Source organism: Sturnus vulgaris, chromosome 9 (assembly GCF_052056855.1).
Source record: "Sturnus vulgaris isolate bStuVul1 chromosome 9, bStuVul1.hap1, whole genome shotgun sequence".
NCBI classification, from domain to species: Eukaryota; Metazoa; Chordata; class Aves; order Passeriformes; family Sturnidae; genus Sturnus; species Sturnus vulgaris.
The window spans coordinates 18119117-18138066 of NC_142251.1; the positions used below are offsets into that span (position 1 = coordinate 18119117).

The 18950-nt window shown below is 41.1% G+C and overlaps 1 protein-coding gene across 3 annotated transcripts in view; it reads left to right on the forward strand.

Moving 5' to 3' along the window:
- Positions 1 to 18950, forward strand: part of LOC148222830 (uncharacterized) — a 76167-nt gene that overhangs the window by 39013 nt on the left and 18204 nt on the right. For 2 of the 3 annotated variants that reach the window (XM_088170022.1, XM_088170024.1), the window contains 2 exons: positions 9873 to 9976; positions 17883 to 17976. In XM_088170022.1, coding sequence (XP_088026148.1) covers positions 9873 to 9976; positions 17883 to 17976 — 198 coding nt within the window. The remainder of the gene's footprint in view (positions 1 to 9872; positions 9977 to 17882; positions 17977 to 18950) is intronic. The other variant, XM_088170023.1, reaches the window with a different exon arrangement.

Consider the following 18950-nt stretch of genomic DNA (forward strand, 5'->3'; position numbering starts at 1 on the left):
ACTGCTGGAAGGTGCATTATTCACTCTGAGGCTCTGCTGGATTTCATAACACTTAAACACCTGTGTCCATCAAACAGAATGCACAGAATCGCAGCTAGAGCTGCTCTTGACTTTGTAATTTCATTGACTGACAGTTTAATATCTATTTATTTTCACATCTGACTCTGGTATAGACAGGCTGGCATCCTGAATGTCAGGATATTATGCTGACAACTGTGTTTTTTCATTACTACAGAAAAAAAAAGAATCTTCATAAGTAAAGAGGTTCTTTTCAGGCTCGGCAACTGTAATAAAGACCAAATTATACTTCATATAAATTTGGTAGTAACGAGTGATAGGTTATGTGTACATATTTATATAGGAACAAGGGCAGTTTTCAACTTTCTGGTAATCTGTCTCTTCCATCCTGTGAAATGCCATGTAATCATATTGTTTAAATAGCTGGAACAACTGCCTTTACCACAGACTCATAAGCAGCACGATCTTTGCTTAAATTAGATATTTAAAATTGGTCTCTTATTTTGATCCAATTTTGTTTGCTTTCTAAACAGAAACAAGTGGTTTATCCCATCTAAATTCTACAATATTTCAAATTTTTTAAGAGAATGTTTTGAGAAAAGAGAAATATGTGTATTCTGGTGAGGCTGTGCTGATGTTTAGAGAAAAAGGGGTAAAACTGCTTTCATATTGGGCACTGGCCAAATGGCTGATGACTCTGTAATAATGTTCTCCAGATGTTAGGCAGTTAAACCAGACCAAAATGCTGTTGCTAACTTATTGTTATTCAGCATTTACTATATAAACAGAAAATTTGTATTTAATTCCACTTTAGTTCAATGGATTGTGATTAATATTGTAATTACCCCAATTCAGAGAACTTTTTAGACCAGACTCTTCTGGGTTTTCTCAGAGCATAGCACACCGTACATCAACTATAATTATATGGTGTATCTGACTAGGATCTGCCCTGTAATCACATGCCCTAGTGTTCCCTGAACTACTGGGTGTTGTGTCAGCAAGGAGACACAACAGCACTCTGTAAAGCATTTCAAGACACTGAAATGAAATTTCATCTTATCTGGGAAAAAAAAAAAAAAGAATTGCTCTCAATATTCACAGCCATTAGCTGGTCATCAGGTGACAGGAAATCATCTGAACTTGTCTGATTTCTCAGCAGTCACAGCATTTATTACTTTCATTAACAAAACACCTGACTTATGATTTTTGAAGATTTTTCCTTCTGCCTAAATGCCTTATCTCTGTTTCAGGGTGGAGTCAGAGCATCACAGTGTTGCACATGTGACCAGTGGATGTGGCACTCTGCTGACAGGATATAGTGCATCCCAGTTTCTTTTGGGTGTGCAGATACTCCCACAGTGCCACTTACTCCACCACATCTGGCCCTGGCCAGCCCTGGCTTGGTCCATGCCCCCATCTTCAGCCTCTTGAGCACGGGTAGAAATCTAGGCTGGGTTGCCTTTAAGGGTGGAAATCTGGGCTACTCCTGTTGCTGGAGAGGCATGTCAGTGCCCACAGTGGGTTGCTGCATTGCATTTCCAGAAACCATAGCAGAGCTTGCACACTCAGAGGGCCTTGAGTGTCACACATCCCTTCAGGAACCCACTGGAGGTGACAGCACACCTCGCTTTTCCCCACTGTGCACCTGGAGCTGGTCACCTCACTGCTCTTAGACACTTCAAAATCCTCAAAATCAGTCCTCTGGCACACGTTGGGTGCTTTGTTGGGTTCTTTGCTGTGGCCACACTGTACAAATACAGATGCACAGAGACACATCTTGGTGGTCAAAGGTAAAGAGAACAGAGTGTTTGTACCTTTTGGAGTATATAACCATCAGGGTCAGATTTTGCATAACAAAAGCAAAACCGATTTCTGTGCAGCCAATCAAAGGGGCAATATTTTAAGCCCTGGTAAGGGCTTTGTGTTCTACTTCCATTTACAGCAATGTCAAGAGTATAGCAAGGACAAATGGGAATCATGCGTGATCATAATGTTCCTATTTATATACACATAAAATAGAACAGGCTTTTAAAAGCTAATACAATTTTCTATTATAATGATAACCTTAATAACAATATGGTTTCACTGCAAAGATATAAACAAATATAATAGAAATTGAGATAATGCCATAAAATGGATGCATTATTTTTGGAATTTGAAGGACACCTGCCAGAAAACATTTACCAACTTGTGCAATCCACAGCAATTGAAATACTGACTTACCTTCTGCTGTTGTCTGGTTATAACATATTTACCGTGCAGTTTTCTTATCACTGTGGATTTCTAAGATAATTAGTTGTTGTTGTTTAGTGCATAATATCTGATCTAGAATTTACCAGGACTCACTAAACAAATATTGAAATCAGAAAAGAGATAATACTCTTTTTTTAATTCGTTGGAAGATGCAAAACTGATAAATAATGTGTGTTTCCACAGTGGAGCCCTACATGAGCTAGATATACTATGATTATCTCAAGCATTTTGTTGAAGTCTTCTGTTTAGATTTTGCATGTACCTTGCTGTTAGCTCAATAGAAATGAACTGCAGTATCAAAGTAAAAACTAGGTTTGTCTCCTTTAATTGCTAATAATAAAATATTATGAATGAAGGAAGAGTTCACCAAAATATATCCTATGAACATTGTATCTATGTATATAGAATGTGTTTTTAGAAAATATTACAGATTTTATTTATGAAATTAGCCATCTTCCTCTTATGATATAATTTGTCCCTTCTATCTTTGCTTCCTTTGTTGAAATCACAGAATGCTAAAATTCTCATAAGACATTGGTTTTCTTTGTAGCTTCAATTTCAGACCTTTGCTGATTGTGTATGTGTTCCTTTTAATCATTTAGCAGTGTTTTGTCACGTTAATAACCAGTCCTTCCTCTTGCATTATGAAATGCCATAGCCAAGAATGCAAAGTGGATTACTGAATGGTGTTTGCTATCATGTGTTGCTTTACCATGTCTTTATTTATCCACATTCTTGGCACATTGGCAATCTGCTGATTTTCCCTCCTATTGGCACTGAAGGATGTCTGGGGAAAAGGACCCATCTCCCACCAGATCCTGAGGTAGCTGAGCTATAATGTGTAGTAGCCAGAGGTGGAAGGTCCCCGGAGTGGAAAATGCAGGGTAAAAAAGGAAGAATTTTTAAAAAATCAAGGATGGCTTATGTCTTTGTTATTGCTGGGTGACTCCTGCTTTCTGTCCGGTTTAAGGGTGTCAGAACTTGACCTTCTTCCTCTTATGGGTGACAGGAGCAAGAAGGAATGAGAAATGTTTGTTTCTTGTTTTCTCAAGCATGGTTTATGATGCCCAATACATTTGGAGGTAGTGGAGGGAGGACCTGGAGGCCAGAACTGTCTCACCAGTGTAGGAAAATTTGGATCATGGCCCTGTGAAGAGCTGGAAGGAGAGGAGTGCTGAGCTGCTGTGTCTGCTGGGGGTGTGGGGCAGCAAGCGGAGTGTCAGGGCACAAGGCTGCACACACAGCCCCTGGGGCAGCAGCCAGGGCTCCAGCACACCCAGGCACGGTGCTGCCCTAAGCAGTGACCTGCTTGTGCACAGCTGTGTCTGAAATGGGCGCTGGGAAGTGGCTGCAACAGAGGCAGAATAAACACATCTACCTTTACTGGGGTCCCACTGCCTTTCCCCCCCAACGAAGTGTAGGTCTTTTTCTGGTGCTCCCAGTTGTCTTGATTGCACAGATTACCAGGGCAATATACCATAGATGCTTTCATTATTATAGAAAATGAAGTTAAGTATGTAAAATGTCAGTCTGAATGCTTCCTTTGCCTGTGAGATAGAGGTTTAAATCTTGAGCAGGGCATGTGATTTCAACTTGCCTTGAGCGTAATAAGGAAGTAATTAATCAGCTATTGAGAAAGGTTCTAATATCATTACAGATAGCCTGAATGACTCGGCAATATCTGCCTATTATTTGAAATGGTTTCAAAATGCTTGGAAAAAAAACAGAAAACCCGAAACCCTCACATTAAAGTCACATGGGAAGAATACGAGTTATCATAAAAAAGTGTTATGAGATAATTCTAAATGTCAGTTTAGCATATTTTAGCCTATTGGATCTTTGTACAGAGTTGAATAACATCTTTCATGAAGTAAATGTCTTTTTGGTAAACTGAAAGGGACAATAATATTTAAAGGTCAGTTAACATGGAGAGTTGGTTCTAGTTATTATTATTACTAAAGATCCAGCTATATTACCTTTACACAACATTACCCCACAAATCCTTATTAAAACTGCAAAAGCAAACCACATCTTTTCTTTTTTCCTTCCCTGCCCCTCCTTTCTGCTACGATCCTGAGATCCTTGATTCTGCCTTCTCTTTATATGTAACAATTTCTCTAGTGAATAGCCCTGGATGATCCTCACCCTGCTTCTGCCACGCTGCATCCGAAAGAGTCATACATTATAGTTGCTGTCAGTGCTGCCAACCAGAAAAAACCCTCTCATTTCTACATTACATTTCAGCCTCCCACGTATGACATGAGCTACCCTGCAAACAGTTGTTTAATAGTTTTCAGCTGCTTAGGAAATGGTAGTTGATTTCAAAGGGGTTTTTATTCAAGAAGAAGTTGCAGTAGTGTGTTGTGTGACTGCTACTGCGTTTAATTGGAAGCAGGCAGGCTGTCTGTCTGCCCATGGCACTGCCCACCCAGCCGTGACCAGCTGGTATTAATGGGCTGCACAATGAGATGTTCATTTATGCACGAGCACCCCCTCCCCAGAGAACTCTCCTGGGAGGGATTCTGCCACAGGGTGTGTGTCTCCCAGGGCTGGGGGCTGTGCTGCAGGCTGGCAGCACAGAATGGGCACAGGGCTCTGTGCCCTACATGCCACGAAGTGACTGTCCTGGGGGTATGGCTGGGGGCTTCCTCCCACAGCTCTCTGCCAGTGCCCAAGCTGTGCTCTGCTTGGGTAGGTCTCGTCTCTTAGCCACTACCCACAGCAGTGAGCTGTGAGGCAGCTCTGGTGCATGGTGCATGGGATGGAAGAGTTTGCTCTCTGTTGATGTCTGCATCTGGATGCTTCTCTGGGCTGTGCTGGCAGCCCTTTTGTTACAAGATGGCCTTGAATAAAGAGGCAATTAGTTGGTTTTGCTGACGATCCCTGAGGGGAAGTTGCTGCCAGGCTTTGGTGCTGCAGAGGAGGGTGTTGGCATGAGTGAGGTAGCTGGCCAGGAAGTGAAACAGAAGTGGAAAAGCAATGACCAAAATAAGGTGATGGGATCGTGTTTTCTTTCTTCACAATGCTGGTGTAGAGAAACCTAAGTGATTTGGGAGCCCTTTGAGTCAAGGTGGACACAGAGCAGGGCTGTGGCAGGCTGTTATCTGGCTCCTGGGCACACAGAGGATGAGCAGGGACATGATGTGCCAGGCCCTGTTCCTAGTGGGCAATTCAGATGCAAGCCTCATATTTTAACATACAGAGAGAGTTTAGGTAAAGACATGTGAACTGTGCTGTGTCTGATGTTGGCAGTGCGTGGGGCAGCCTGGCAGCCCTTTCCTTCAGTAATGGAGATGTGTGTGCCCAGAAACAACAAAGGACAATTGCACAATTGAGCATTTCTCTGTGCTGAACAACTCTACTAAATGCAATATGCAGTTTGTAAAATGGAGAGACTGCAAAAGCTGAGTGTCAGACTTTTTTTCTTAAGAAACCTCAAAAAAAGTGCCACAGTTTCTAATTTATCAGAAGCAGAAATGTGATGTTGTACAAACAGAATGGTTTGCTGCAAGCTGTGGCTTTGATGAGGCAAACCCATGCCACTACCTAATATCTTGTAACTGCTCACATGAACATGAGGATTTGATGGGCAGTGCACCCATGATCAGGAACTCCAGGGAGAGCTGTTCGCCGAGGCATATCACCACTTTGCCTGTAAAATGTTTGTCCAGAATCAGGACAGGTCCTTGGATACAAGTTAGTTACCCAAATTACCTGATGGTGACAATCAGGAAAATCACCTGCTTGGAAAAGGACCCTGTAGACCTAGTGTGACTGCTTTCATACAATGTTGTCCAGGAACTGATTGTGGCTTTGGGAGAGGGACGAGGACTTGAGGGCTTCCAGGCATCTCCTCTGCTCCAGCAGGTGCCTTGCTTCCCCAAGAGCTGCCTTCACATCAGAGAGCAGTCTGAAAGATTTGGTCTCCTGGACATATCAGCTTTTGAGAATCAGATGAGCACACACACAGCTCAGCCACAGGCAAGCCACTATCTGAGCCACACAGGACATTCAGTGCTTGAGTTGCTAATGCCTGTGCTGTGCCATCTGCAGCCAGCTCTGCTCCTCTCAGCACTGCACAGCAGCCAGGTCTAGCCTGAGCACCTGCTGCTGCTAAGGCAGCCAGGCTAGAGACAGGCATGCAGGTAAGAGCAGCACAGCCTGGGCAGGGTGAGGCCAGCTGTGTTGGGAACTTATTTGCCCTTGGTTACATTTGCAGCCCATCATGCTTGAGGCTGCAGAGATCCAGAACTAGCACTAGTGGGACACTGCAGACATCTCCTTTCCATTGCATTGGGAATCTCCAGAGTGCCAAATTTGTGTTTACTCTAGTAAACATTAAAAATATAGGGAAGCATCCAGCCTTCTGTTTTTCGGTGTTTTGGGCTCCTTCATGACCTCTACATCCGTAGTTATACCCTTGTAAGAAAATGTGCCTTCCTGTTTGTGTTTTGTTTCCAGAGCATCCTAACTTCCTTTCTTTTCTTGTTTCATTTCTGGATGAAAATCCAAACCCACACAAGCACTTACCTATCTCTGCTTCTGGTGTCCTTAGTTTCCTTTAAGTGAAAGGCTTTTAAAGGCTATTTTCCCAGCTTAGTATCCTCTCCCCTCTTGTGCTGGTTCACTGATGACTTCACTGGTATAAATATAGGCTCACCACCCCCAGGTGCAGGAGAGCAGGACCACGCTGCAGCTGTGCAGGTGATGGAAGTGTTGCCTTTCCTTTTAGCAGCTATGTTGGCTTCCATGGTGGAAGCCTCACTTTCTCCAAGCCTGCTGCAGCCTTTGCAGCCAAGGTTTGGTGCTGCAGTGCAGGGTGTGTTCAGAAGTGCTCCTGTCCTGCCTTAGTGCCCTTGCTCAGGGTCTGTGGCAGGAGGAGGTTTGGAGCTGGCCATGAGAGGTGGATAGGGTGGGAAGGCAGGGCTGGGGGTGGGACACATCTGCCTGCTGGGGAGGAAGGCTGGCCACTGCACTGCTCCCACAAGAGGAGGTTTGTGGTGGGGAAGGAGGTGGGGACAGCCTCTCTGGGGCCTTGGAGGGCTCTTCTTCCTTAGGGAACACAGAAAGCTGAAAGATGCTCCACCTGTCCTTTACCCCTCCAATAAATATTCTGCCCTGTGCCCTCTAGATGTGGGAAAGAAAATGTGATTAAAAAAGTAAAATGCTTTTATTTGTGAAATATTAGCTTTGTGTAATATATATTCAAATGCAGATACTCATTTAAAGGTTATATTTAATATAGCTCTGCTCCAGTTTTTCTTTTTTATTATTTTCTTATACATCTTTTCACTTTCTAAGGCAATGCTCCAGTGACTACTGCAATATAATAGCTGCTTTCTCTCTCAGTACACAATTTGACAGCATTTATTCTTTCCTTCAGTGAACATAATTACTTCACATATGGAACCTGTGATAGCCTACAGGCATCTGAGAGAAACCAGAATCATACAATCTGTCCCCTTTGTGAGCTTAATTTACATTCACAAGTGTCATTTTAATAGTGCTGGCAACATGTAGGATAAAAATTACAGGTCAGCTGCAGCATGTCACAGGGAACTGTGCTTAAGTCAATAACATGGTATTATTACATTCTGGATAATTTTACAAGGTAGATCTCACAGAAGGAATTTGACCCCTATTTCTTTAGTTTTCTGCCTTTTGGTTTCCTTCATGAGGTAATGCACTTAGAAATGGATGTTGCAAAACTGCAAACATGTTGACAAAGAGGTTAGACTGTAGTAAGCATTTCCAAATCTGAAAGCAACACCTTTCCCTTGCTGAAACTTGTAACAGTGCTTAGAATTACCCTGCTCTGGCATGTTTAAAAATTTGCACCGTTAATTCTTGAAATTTGTTTTCCTGATCCATGTAATCAAAATACTGAGGGGCATAGCCTTCTGCCTTCTCATTTCATACAGTTGACAGAAGTTTGAGCTTTCTGCAACTGATTATTTTTTAGCCAGAAAAAGCAGTCTCAGGCTAGGCATTTTACAGACATTTTGTACAAGAAAAATGGTGAGTGTCACAGAGACATGCTGCATGCAGACCTATGTACGATTCATGATTTAATTTATATATTTATAAGACCTAAAAATAATAGCCCATTTTTTATACGGGCATCTGTAATACAGATAAAGGTGCAATAAATAATCTAGTAAACATCAGGTGATTTGTTTTAGTGAAAACCTGTTTTGGGGTAGAGCACTCCATTCAAATATAAAATCGATCTTAGTTACCATTAGGATTATTTTCTGTTTTTACAAACCTCATAATTTACTGCATTTTAATCTTTCAAAGTTTGTTTGGGGCTTGTACAGTTTGCCCATAGTACTATGACATTCAAAAAGTCCATGTATACACAGACAAGGCAAATACACCCCCAGGTGCTCCCCCTGCACACATCCCTTCCCTGAACCGTGCAGCCATTTACTCCTCCTGAATTTTGCATCCTTCTCTTGCTGTAAGAATTTTTACTCATTCGAGAAACACAAGGGGGAAAACATCTTTTATCTAACGATTCATTTTCATATCACTGACAGTGTTGCAGTTTGAGTGAGTTTCTTAACTAAGCCCACACACCAGCCGCACTCCCCCGCCCCCAAAAAAACCCCAAAGCATATTTTTCCTCTAAGGAGGTCAGATAGAACATACTTGAATCTACAGTAAAAAGTATGACAAACTAACAGCAAGGAACTGGACGCATAAATACCTAGATATAGTGAAGATGCCCACTGCCTGAAGACTTGTCACATGGATGAGGATGAAGCAAAAATGCATATAAACCTCCCAAATAATTGAGATTAAAATCGGGAAAATTAGAACTTGAGTACATCACATGTTTTTGAGAGTGAAAGTGGTTAGGCACTAGAAAGGACTGCTTTTGAGACTGGTGAAATATCTATCACAACTTTGTGTTTTTCTGAAGGATGTGTCCCACTCAACTGATGGTGTGATGCGGGAAGTCAGTCAGTTTTGTTTCATTGTCCATGTTTGAGTCCTTAAATCCCATTAAATCCCATTAAACACACAGCCAGCCTCTGAAGTCTAATGTCAGCCTTTACTTGGGAAAATATGTACTTGGGGCACTGGGAAATGCTTTTGTGTAAGGAAAGTGTCTGTTAGTCATGCTCTTCAGGGTCTGGCACAGGAAAGTGTTCGCATTTCACTCTTTACCCTAACAGGAGGCTATGGTTTTGTTTCAAACTAAGTTGCTGCAAGGGTGTAGGCTGGGAAACAAGACCCACAAAGGGCAAGCTGGAGGTGTTCATTCCACTTCTGGAGCTCTCCACACACCCATCTTAGCATAAAAACTTCTGTCACTGATACACATGACAACATATGTGGAAATATTTTATGTGCCTGATGACCTGTTTGTTAAACTCTTTTACCAATGGAATATCCGAAACATGACAATTTTCGTTCTTTGTGAGGATCTTGTATGAGCTATGGTTCAGTTGCAGAAAAGTCTCATTTATGCCACAGGAAATGTGCTGGAGTGTCTTGTCTGCCTCTCCTCAGCTTCTGTCTTCTCCCTTGACCGATATTAGGTTTATTATTTTCTTGATTAATGGTTGCCATATCTGGTTTTTCTATTTTAGAGAAGGAAAGATAAAAGAAGAAAGGAAAGTGTTTACAGGGGAAACTTTGCAAGCTGGGTACAAGACCCTGCCTATGAATAGGAATTACTTCTGCTTCTTAAAAGGTAAGGGACACAAACAAGTTTTTGGCCTGACATCCTCTTTTCACCGGGAGAACACATCTGTGCTGATAACTTTTGTGAGAAGAGGCTGAACATGCAGTAGATAAATTCTGTTCTTCGGCCTAGGACTTGAACTTTTGAGCTCTCTCTTTTTGTCAACTTGTAATGCTGGGCTCTAGAAGTCCTTTTTCTGTCACCTCCTGTTGAGCAGATGTTTATTGGTGAGAAAAATTATCCTAAGAGCTGTTAAGGTTTCATCAATGTAGTTTGGAAAAAGGTTTTGTGTTTCATCACCAATGCTTTTGAACAAAAGTAAGGTCTTTGTGGGCTGTTTTCAGGGAAGTTGCCAGGCAACTGGGAGGTTATAGCTTGTAGTCATAGCTGGTGGCTTGTGGACATATTTGGTTGGTTTTGCTTTGCAAAGTGAAATAAGAAATTACTATGGTGAGATTTCCCAAAATGTTTTTCCCATATTAGGGAGGAGTTCTGTGCCTGGCTGGGATGATGGTGCTTGGCTGTGCTTGCCTGGTGGCACCTGGGGGGCTCCCTCCATGTGCTGCAGGCAGCACAGTGCCCCAGTTCAGCCCCTCTGCCCCGGTGTGCAGCATCAGGACAGATGCTGGAGCCTGGATTAGTGCAGACAGTCTTTCATATTATGTTTTCTGAGTGATGGGTAAAGGAACAAATTTACAGATTGCGTGTGTGCTGTTTTAATTTACCACTTAGAGGATGAAGCAGAACAGAGTCTGTGGTTAATAGGAATTTTAAAAAGATAATGAGATGTTTTTCCTCCCAAGCTGGCATACAATCTTATTTTCTTTACTCCTCCTCCTTCAAAAAAAAAAACCCTACGAAGCTCTTGTCTCTGATTTGTTCATAAATACAATATCAAACACCTCCTCTGTGCCTCTGATGTAGGCTCGAAGCCGTGTGCCACAGTGTTGATTCATCTGGAGGATGCCTGGCGTGTGAGTGGTTTGGCACAGTATGGTACAGGAGAGGAATCTGATAGTGAGAAAGGCAGAGGCAACGGCATAATTATGAAGGATTTCTTCCCCTCATACTGCTTCTTGTTATTTATTCTTCTCTCCATGTTTCCCCTGGTTATTTCTCTTCCTGAAATGAAAATAACCTGGCAAGAAAACAATGTTTCCACTCCCATCATTTTTAGGCAAGGAACACCAGGCATGTTTTTTTTTAGCGTTGCTAACTGACGGATGATTATTCACCAATATTTTTTTGTTAAAGCAAGCAGGCTTGTTAACTGTGGTGACATTTTTAGTGATGCTATGATATCCCAGTGTCATTGTTGCTTGATTTATCAGTGTCTAAAGGATTATTTTGTTGAAAAACTTACCATGGATCTTGTGTTTAAGGCTGACTTTATATGCGTATGACTACAAGTGTGTGAATTTGTATGAAAATAAGGAACAGAACTGTTAAGATGCTTCTTCTGTTTTGGGCTTTTGGCTCTGTGTCATAAAATACAAACTGGAGCCTTGAATTTCCATGCTTTAAAATGGCATACTTAAACTGAGAAATACTGTAATTGAGATCAGCTCAGCCACAGCCATCCTACAGTTTGCATCTACTTACTCCCCATCTTCTCCAAATTCCTGACTCATCTTCTCTTGTTCCTATACTTCTACAGGACTATGACTTGCAACCTCTGCCCCCTCCAACTACAGACACAGGCTCTCCTTGCCCTCCCCACGTGCCAACCAGGCACACCTGGATCCACTGCTGAGCCTCTGGCTTTTGCACGTGGCTGCCATGGGTTTTTGGAGGGCTACAGGCAGCGTGGCTGGAGGAATGGGGTGGCAGTCATGTTGGGGTGTCTGTGGGGTCACCCTGACCAGGATGGGGTGAGGACAAGTAGGGAGACAAGCAGTTCTCTTCATCCCTTGAAGAGAGAGCACTTGGTGAGAAATCCCTTGTAGTAAAGCATTGCTGAAGGGTTGGGGATGAGAAGCCCAGGAGCACTTCCCTGCTCCAAGCATTTCTTGCACAGGACTGCAAGGGTGCAAGTCTTTGGCACAGCTTGGTGCAGCCCTGGCAGCTGGAGCCTGAAGCACTGGGTAGGATAATTTGAACACTGGGGATCTGCTTAGAAGTGCAGCAACCACAGACAGTTTGAAAAAACCAAAAATTCAAAATTGAAAAGATGTGACCTTGATGCTTTTTAAACTCAGTGGAAGCAAATGTGCTTAGATTTCCTGGGAAAAAGACGCTATTGGAAATTCTATGTAAGTGTAAATATATGAAAGCCAAAGGAGGTACAATTTTTTCCTAATTAGGATAATTAAAAAGAAAAGCAGTCTGCAAGTTGAATGCCAGACACAGAGCACCACAGCTCCTTTTCTCTAGCAGGAGCAGATTTATTCATGGAGTGATGTTTCCTTTTCGCTCCTCTGGCACCCTAGTTACCATGCCTAGGTGAAACCTCTGCACTCCAGGCAGGTTGTGTAGTCCAGCTTGGGTTGTACAGCATTGCTGGTCAAGATTATGACATTTCCCCTTTTTCCTCCCCCTCTTCCCCTCTCCTGCTTTTAAAGTGACAAAAACATGTGGTTCTGTCAGTCTTAGTGTGGCTCAGCTCACCCATCATCTCCAGTTCCCCCAAAACTCTCTGGGAAAATTCAGGTGCTTTCCTGCTCTCTGAAGCAGGTCCACAGGGTTTGCTGCATTAAATCCAGGTCACAATGTTAAAGTTACATAGATAGAAGGGACAAATATACCTATTCTGGATAAGCCTGCAAAATCAGATCAGCTGTCAAAAAATTGTTTTGTCCTGAAGAGAGGTGGCAGAAAGGAAAGGCAGAGCACATTTTAGGGCCACTTGGGAGCCCTTTATGTGGGTTCTGGCCATTTAGTCTTCAATAAAACATGAATGCTTACCATAGCAACCACATCAGCCCCCTTCGAGAGAGCCACTGCTTGAATAAAGATGGGGGCTCACTGAAGAGAGCCTAACATACACATGTAGACCTTTTACAGTGCTGTACAAGAAAGCAATCTCACTTGAAGAAGCAAACACGTTTTCCCAGGAAGAGTGTAAGAGGTAATGCAATATGCTGCTAGCCTTCCCTGCCTCTGCTACATGCCTGCTCCTGGGAATTGCTGTTATTTGGGTGGGCAACCCTGCTACCTGCACTGCTGGGAGGGATTGCTGCCCAGAATATTTTGGATCCTTGCCCATTAAAGCTTCTCCCAAAGTCCACACATGCACATTGAGCCACTGTTTTCCTTAAATTGAATGCCTGGTAGGTATTTTCCTGAAGTGCACTCTTTTGCTTCAATCCCTGCTTATTCTTACAGAAAGATGCAAACAATTTTGTAATGTCTCTGCCATGGGGAGTCTCAGGGATATTCAACAAACTTTTCTGTGGCTCTTTGTTCATGTGCCCCAAGAGCAGACTGGGGTCTCCTCCAGTCTGCAGGTTTGGATATAAAATACTACTAGATCAACCTTCTGGGATGAGGATGCTTTGATTTTAAAACTTGAGAGAAAATGTTTATCTAGGAAGTATTAGATTAGTCACAGATTAATTACAATTGTCAAGTATTATTCATCTGTAATAAGAGTGAATTCTTCACTCAAGATTCATAGCAAAATAACATTATTTTTCAAATAGAAGTAATTTAAATGGAAGTAAGACCTTCTAATACCACCATCTGTACAAGTAAATTACTTTCAGAGTAATTAAATATGCATATCTGGGCTGTGTACTGTACTGATGAACCAAGTTTTATGGAAACAATATGCTTAAAAATCCCTTAGGTATTAAAGATGAAGAACCCATGACATTTTGCATTCATATAACCATGAATAAGAAAAAATATTTTTTCTGCTGCATAATTTTGGGGAATATATTTTTATTAACTTTTCCAGGTTAATTAATACTTTTGCCAAATAGCAAATACGATCATCATATTTATTAGTCTGACATTTCACAGGGACTTAAAGCTCTATAAGAAGTTTCAGCATTGTGTGTGTCTGAATTTATGATTGTGACACAGTCACTCATCTTCTGCAGATTCCCAGGAAGCAGAGCAGTGCAGTGAAACCGAAATCATTATGTTGACTGAATTCATTACTGCCGGACTTGTCCCTCCATGAAATAGCACTGCTCAGCCAATTGGGATTCATGGTCACAGCCCTTCATGGGATCATCAGGGTTTATAGTCCATAACAAATACAAATACAGACAGGAACAATAACAGTCTGATACACCTGATCTATTACCCCACCTTGTGAGACTGTCACGAGTGCCAGAGTCGCGCCTGGCCCCGTGTTTTCCGTTGAATGGCACAGTCTTACAGGAAGCAGAGGCTGTGCCTCAGAACACAGCACTGGCACCATGGTCTTCAGTGACTAAAACCCATCTTTATGCTGGCAACACGATGTTCATGACTGGTGTGTAGGGGAGCTTTGGATGTTTGCTGGAAGCATCTGAACGCTGCAGAAATTCTTGGTTAAAGAAATACCTGAAGTCAGTTCTTTGGAGCACTTCAGAAGAAGTCTGAAATCCCGGCTCAACCCTTTCAAAGCAGCAGATAGAGCTGTCTACATGCTACCAAAATGCACGAGGAAATTCAAGCATAAAGACACACAGTCAGCACAATCTCTGCAAGTCAGCCACTGCATGCTGCATGTGATAGGTGTTTTATGTCCATGTTACATCACTTATGAAACATGCAGAGGTTCCCTGACTTCAAGAGATGTAGTCTACTGCAGCACTTTCACAGTTATCTCCTCAGATTAATTGCAGGAGACTGACAACAGATGGAGGACAATAGATTAACTCTTCCTGCACCCCAAATGGGAAATAAGAAATGGTGACCTGAAACACAGAAAAGGAATTATGAAAGCTTCATTTCTCTACTCTCAGCCCTGTGCTAACACATGTGAAACCAGTATGTTGTGCCAACCCTTTGTTGTGTTTTATGTCATACTTTGTGATAGACGGAGATAGAGTTTATATAGCCAAGAGGAGAACCAGTAGAAATGTCCTAATCTGAGAGGTACTGAAGTTTGGATGACATAAATTCTGACCTATTATAAGGCAGTAGTTTGGTGACAGGTTCAGCTGCATCCAGTCTAATCATGCAAATATATAATGCTGGAGGTAGCCTGCATGAGTTGTCTTAAATTCCCTTTGTGTGTCTTGTCACCTTTGTCTCTTTTCTGTCCCTGAACCTCAGTTCATGCCCAATCTGCAAACCCCAGCATCTGCAACATGCTCTGCTTTGAGCAGTTCATTTTCTGCAGCTACTGCTAGAAGACAACAATTTTTTTAGCAGATTTTCTGTGAGGGCTGAGGTTGAAAGAGAACAAAAGTGGGAATTTAGGTGTGAATGTGCCGAGTGAATCCTTGACAAAAGGGCTTTTGGCTCTGTGGGATGGCTCCTATTAGGGCTGCATATGAAAGACTTTTATAGTACTCCTGAGAAGACCTGATTTTCAGGTCAAGGTTTGACCTGTAATAGACAATATATACATAATGCTTATTGCTTTTGGACAGCAAATTGCTTTTGGGAATTTAGGAATTACAGCAATAACACAAAAGAAACTCCACATAGTCAAAAAGGAACAATTGAAATGTGACTCAGTTCAGCTTCTGAATGTGGCCACTTTGCCATGTCTAAGTCCATGTTTATGCTAAAACATTCTTCGACTAGCATTAGTAGCATAATGTACCACATTTCCCAGTAATTTGAAAGTGGATCTTCCATGTGTTTGAAAATGACAAGGTAGGACAAGGACATTAAAATCATCTTTTCATCCTGTGTAACAGTGTGTTGTGTTCACTATGTCTCCGATTCTCACAGAGGCTGGAGCATTATTTTCCATACCCTTTTCCCCCCATTTAGCTTCTAGTTACTTAGACAAAATTGAGAGAAGTTTTTTTACCTGCCTTGCTTTTAAAGCTTTAAAAGCTTTTGCTGAAAAGGTACCTATTTTCTTATCACTTTTTTTTTCTTTCTCTAGAAAAGGGCTTAATTTGAAGTTCTTTTTTGGCAGCTGTATTTCATTGTGATACATTATGTCAGGGCACATCAGTCACATGAAGATTTATGGAAAAAAACATACCCTTTTTAGATGTCCCTCTCTGCAGTCCTCTTCAAAACACAGTGTTTTTTCCAGAAACTCAGCAGAAACTATCAACAGTGTTATGATTCTCGAAACATCGTGGGTGTAATGGCTTAATCTCAATTATATAAATGTTACTAAATGAAGGAATATAAAATTTAATGTGGTGAACTTAGTAATGCTAAAAAAAATTGAGCATTTTCACCTACTAGTGATGTTTACTTTTTAGTATTGAGCAAGGGCTTCTCTTCTTTGTAACCAAGATAATCCTATGCTGTTCCTTATTTTACCATTAAATGAGATACGTTGTGAATTCAGATGAAAATGAGGTACCTTGATGAAAGTGGGCTTCAGGTGTCGCACACTAAGCATTGTACATTTCTCTTTGCTCTGATCCTCCAGCACACATAAGATTTCACCTCTTCACCTTTGAACAAGATTGCACTAACTTTGATCTTTTCAATTTTGTTCAACTCCAGGGAAGGAGCAGCTACTTGAAACATGTTATCATTTAGACTTTCAGAGGTTCTTTAAAAAAAAAAAAAAAGAAAAAAAAAAAGGAGGGGAAAGAAAAAAAAAACTTGAAAGCATGAAGTAAAAGCTGTAGATTTTTATCTCGAGCATCAGCTTTTGTTACTAGTGCCTAATGGCTTAATATCAAAAACAGTCTCCACATAGAACAAAACAAAACACAGATTTTAAAAGCACTCAGAATTATTACATGTAAATTTCATTTTAGGTAAGCATTTTTCTGCAGTGATGTGGGTATCCTCTCCCAGGTCAAAGCATAAGCTTTGTGTTCTTGCTCCTTCGCTTATGGCCTAAACCTATTATTTGAGCCTCTGTACTTGTGTGATATTAATTCATGATACTGACAGTTAATCTATTTTTATAACTGTTATTATCTGAGCAAAATAAGGTTCTTCATTTTCTCTTCAAGTCTGAGAGCATGTAACAGTGGGGAGCAAAGTTAAAGTATGATATTTGCAAGATCTTACATGGTTTAGCAGTATTCTTAAAATTATTATCACCATGTGCCAATATAGTAGTTATTTTGATATGGTTTCAGTATTATTTGGGTTTATTTACTTTTTTTGGTTGCTTTTTTTTGTTATTACAAGACAGCTTTTTCACCCAAATACTTAAGAATTTTAAATCACAGAGCACTAGTGTACCAGCCCCAATGTGGCTCTAAAGTCCTAGGAAGTTTAATCAAAATTCTTAATAATTACTAAAAGTTTACATTTTTTCCCATAGGCTCCTCTTTATTCTTGCTTAGTTTACTCAGATGTGTGTTATTTCATCCCTGTCTTCTCTGCTGAGACTGCAGTTGTTTAGGGAGGCTTATAATAAGTAGCTCTTTGTGTCCATCCTCTTGCTTTATTTTGAGGTTTGCTTTGCACAACAGTACAAAGGGGACAGTTTCTCCCTTCTTGGATGTGATGCTTATTGAATTTGTTTCCATTAACAAGCTGTTGGAAGCAAGTTAATGCCACATTAATTTACTCTTACATCTGATTTTTCATGCCTATTCTAAGGGTTGCTTAGACAACAGATCATCTAAATATCTCATAAAAGGTCTGAATTCCACTCCCTGCAAAAGTGGAATTATGATTAATAATTCAAAAGAATAATTTATATCACAATAAAACATTAAGGACAAAAGAAATAAAGATGTTGGTATACAGGTGATATTATTGGCAGAGCTAATCTCTGCAGAGATCCTTGGCATGGTTACTGGGAGGGACTAAGTAATATATTACTGTTCCTCAGCTGTTTATCCAATTTTCTTTTTCTTCTTTCACCATTTTCTAGGTGTAAGACAATCCTGGAAACAAGAACCTCCAATCAGGTTTCATTCTCTGGTTTCCCTGAAACTTTTAGTTACTGGATACATGTTCTGTTCAAGGTATCTGTTTACTCACCTCTTCAAGAGCCTTTGATCTATTGTAAACTAAAAGTTCATTGAGATTTTCATTTGTCACTTTTCATAACTCCTTTTGGCTTGATTTTTTGAGGGTAATCAGACAACTTATTTTGAGATGTACTTGATTTTTTAGCCTTACCATCACATATGACTCTTGCAGATGAGCCCCACTTCTAAACAACTTCTGTAGTAGCCAGTGCCTCATGTAACCACTTGACTGGCACCTACTCAAACATCTCTGTGGGAGGGTTGTGGTGAAGCCAAATGGACTCTTTGGTCATACAGGACATTGGCAGCTGTAGCAGAAAACTTCAGGGTCTCTAATGACCATGGGCTTAGTACCAGTATGAAATCAAAGTGGAAATGTCCTAAAGCAGAAGTACTGAAAGAGAGATTACTCACTGCCACTTCTGGGGAAAGAATATGACACCGTGTGAGAGCTGATCCTTTTAGTGTTGCAGGTACCCAGCACTGCAGTGTGTGGTGAGAAATCACCTGTGAGTGAGACACAGGCTATTCTTGCAGTCTTCAGGGCCAAGAAAATCTGCTCACATCCCAGTGTCTGCTGGCTGTAGTTCCAGGCTCTGTCAGTGTCACAGGCTGTAGTTTCCTTCTCCAGACACTTTGCTGCTGCCAGGAAGCACCTCCAGGAAGCACTGACATTTCCAAAGCATTCAAACAATGAGCATGGCTGACAAACTCATAGATTTCTGAGGATTTGAGGTCAATGTCTCCATCCAGGTTGAATCATTCTGTTCCACTTAAATGCTTCCATTTTCCTAAGTTTTCCAGGAAAAAGGACAAACTCAGATTTTCAATCTGCAAATCAAAGATTTCTCATTAGAGAACAACACGAAATATTTTAAACAATGCATTTTAATTTTAATTTTCCTGAGTATATGCAAAACAATATGATTGTAGTATATAGGACAATACCAATCTTAAAGAAACTATTG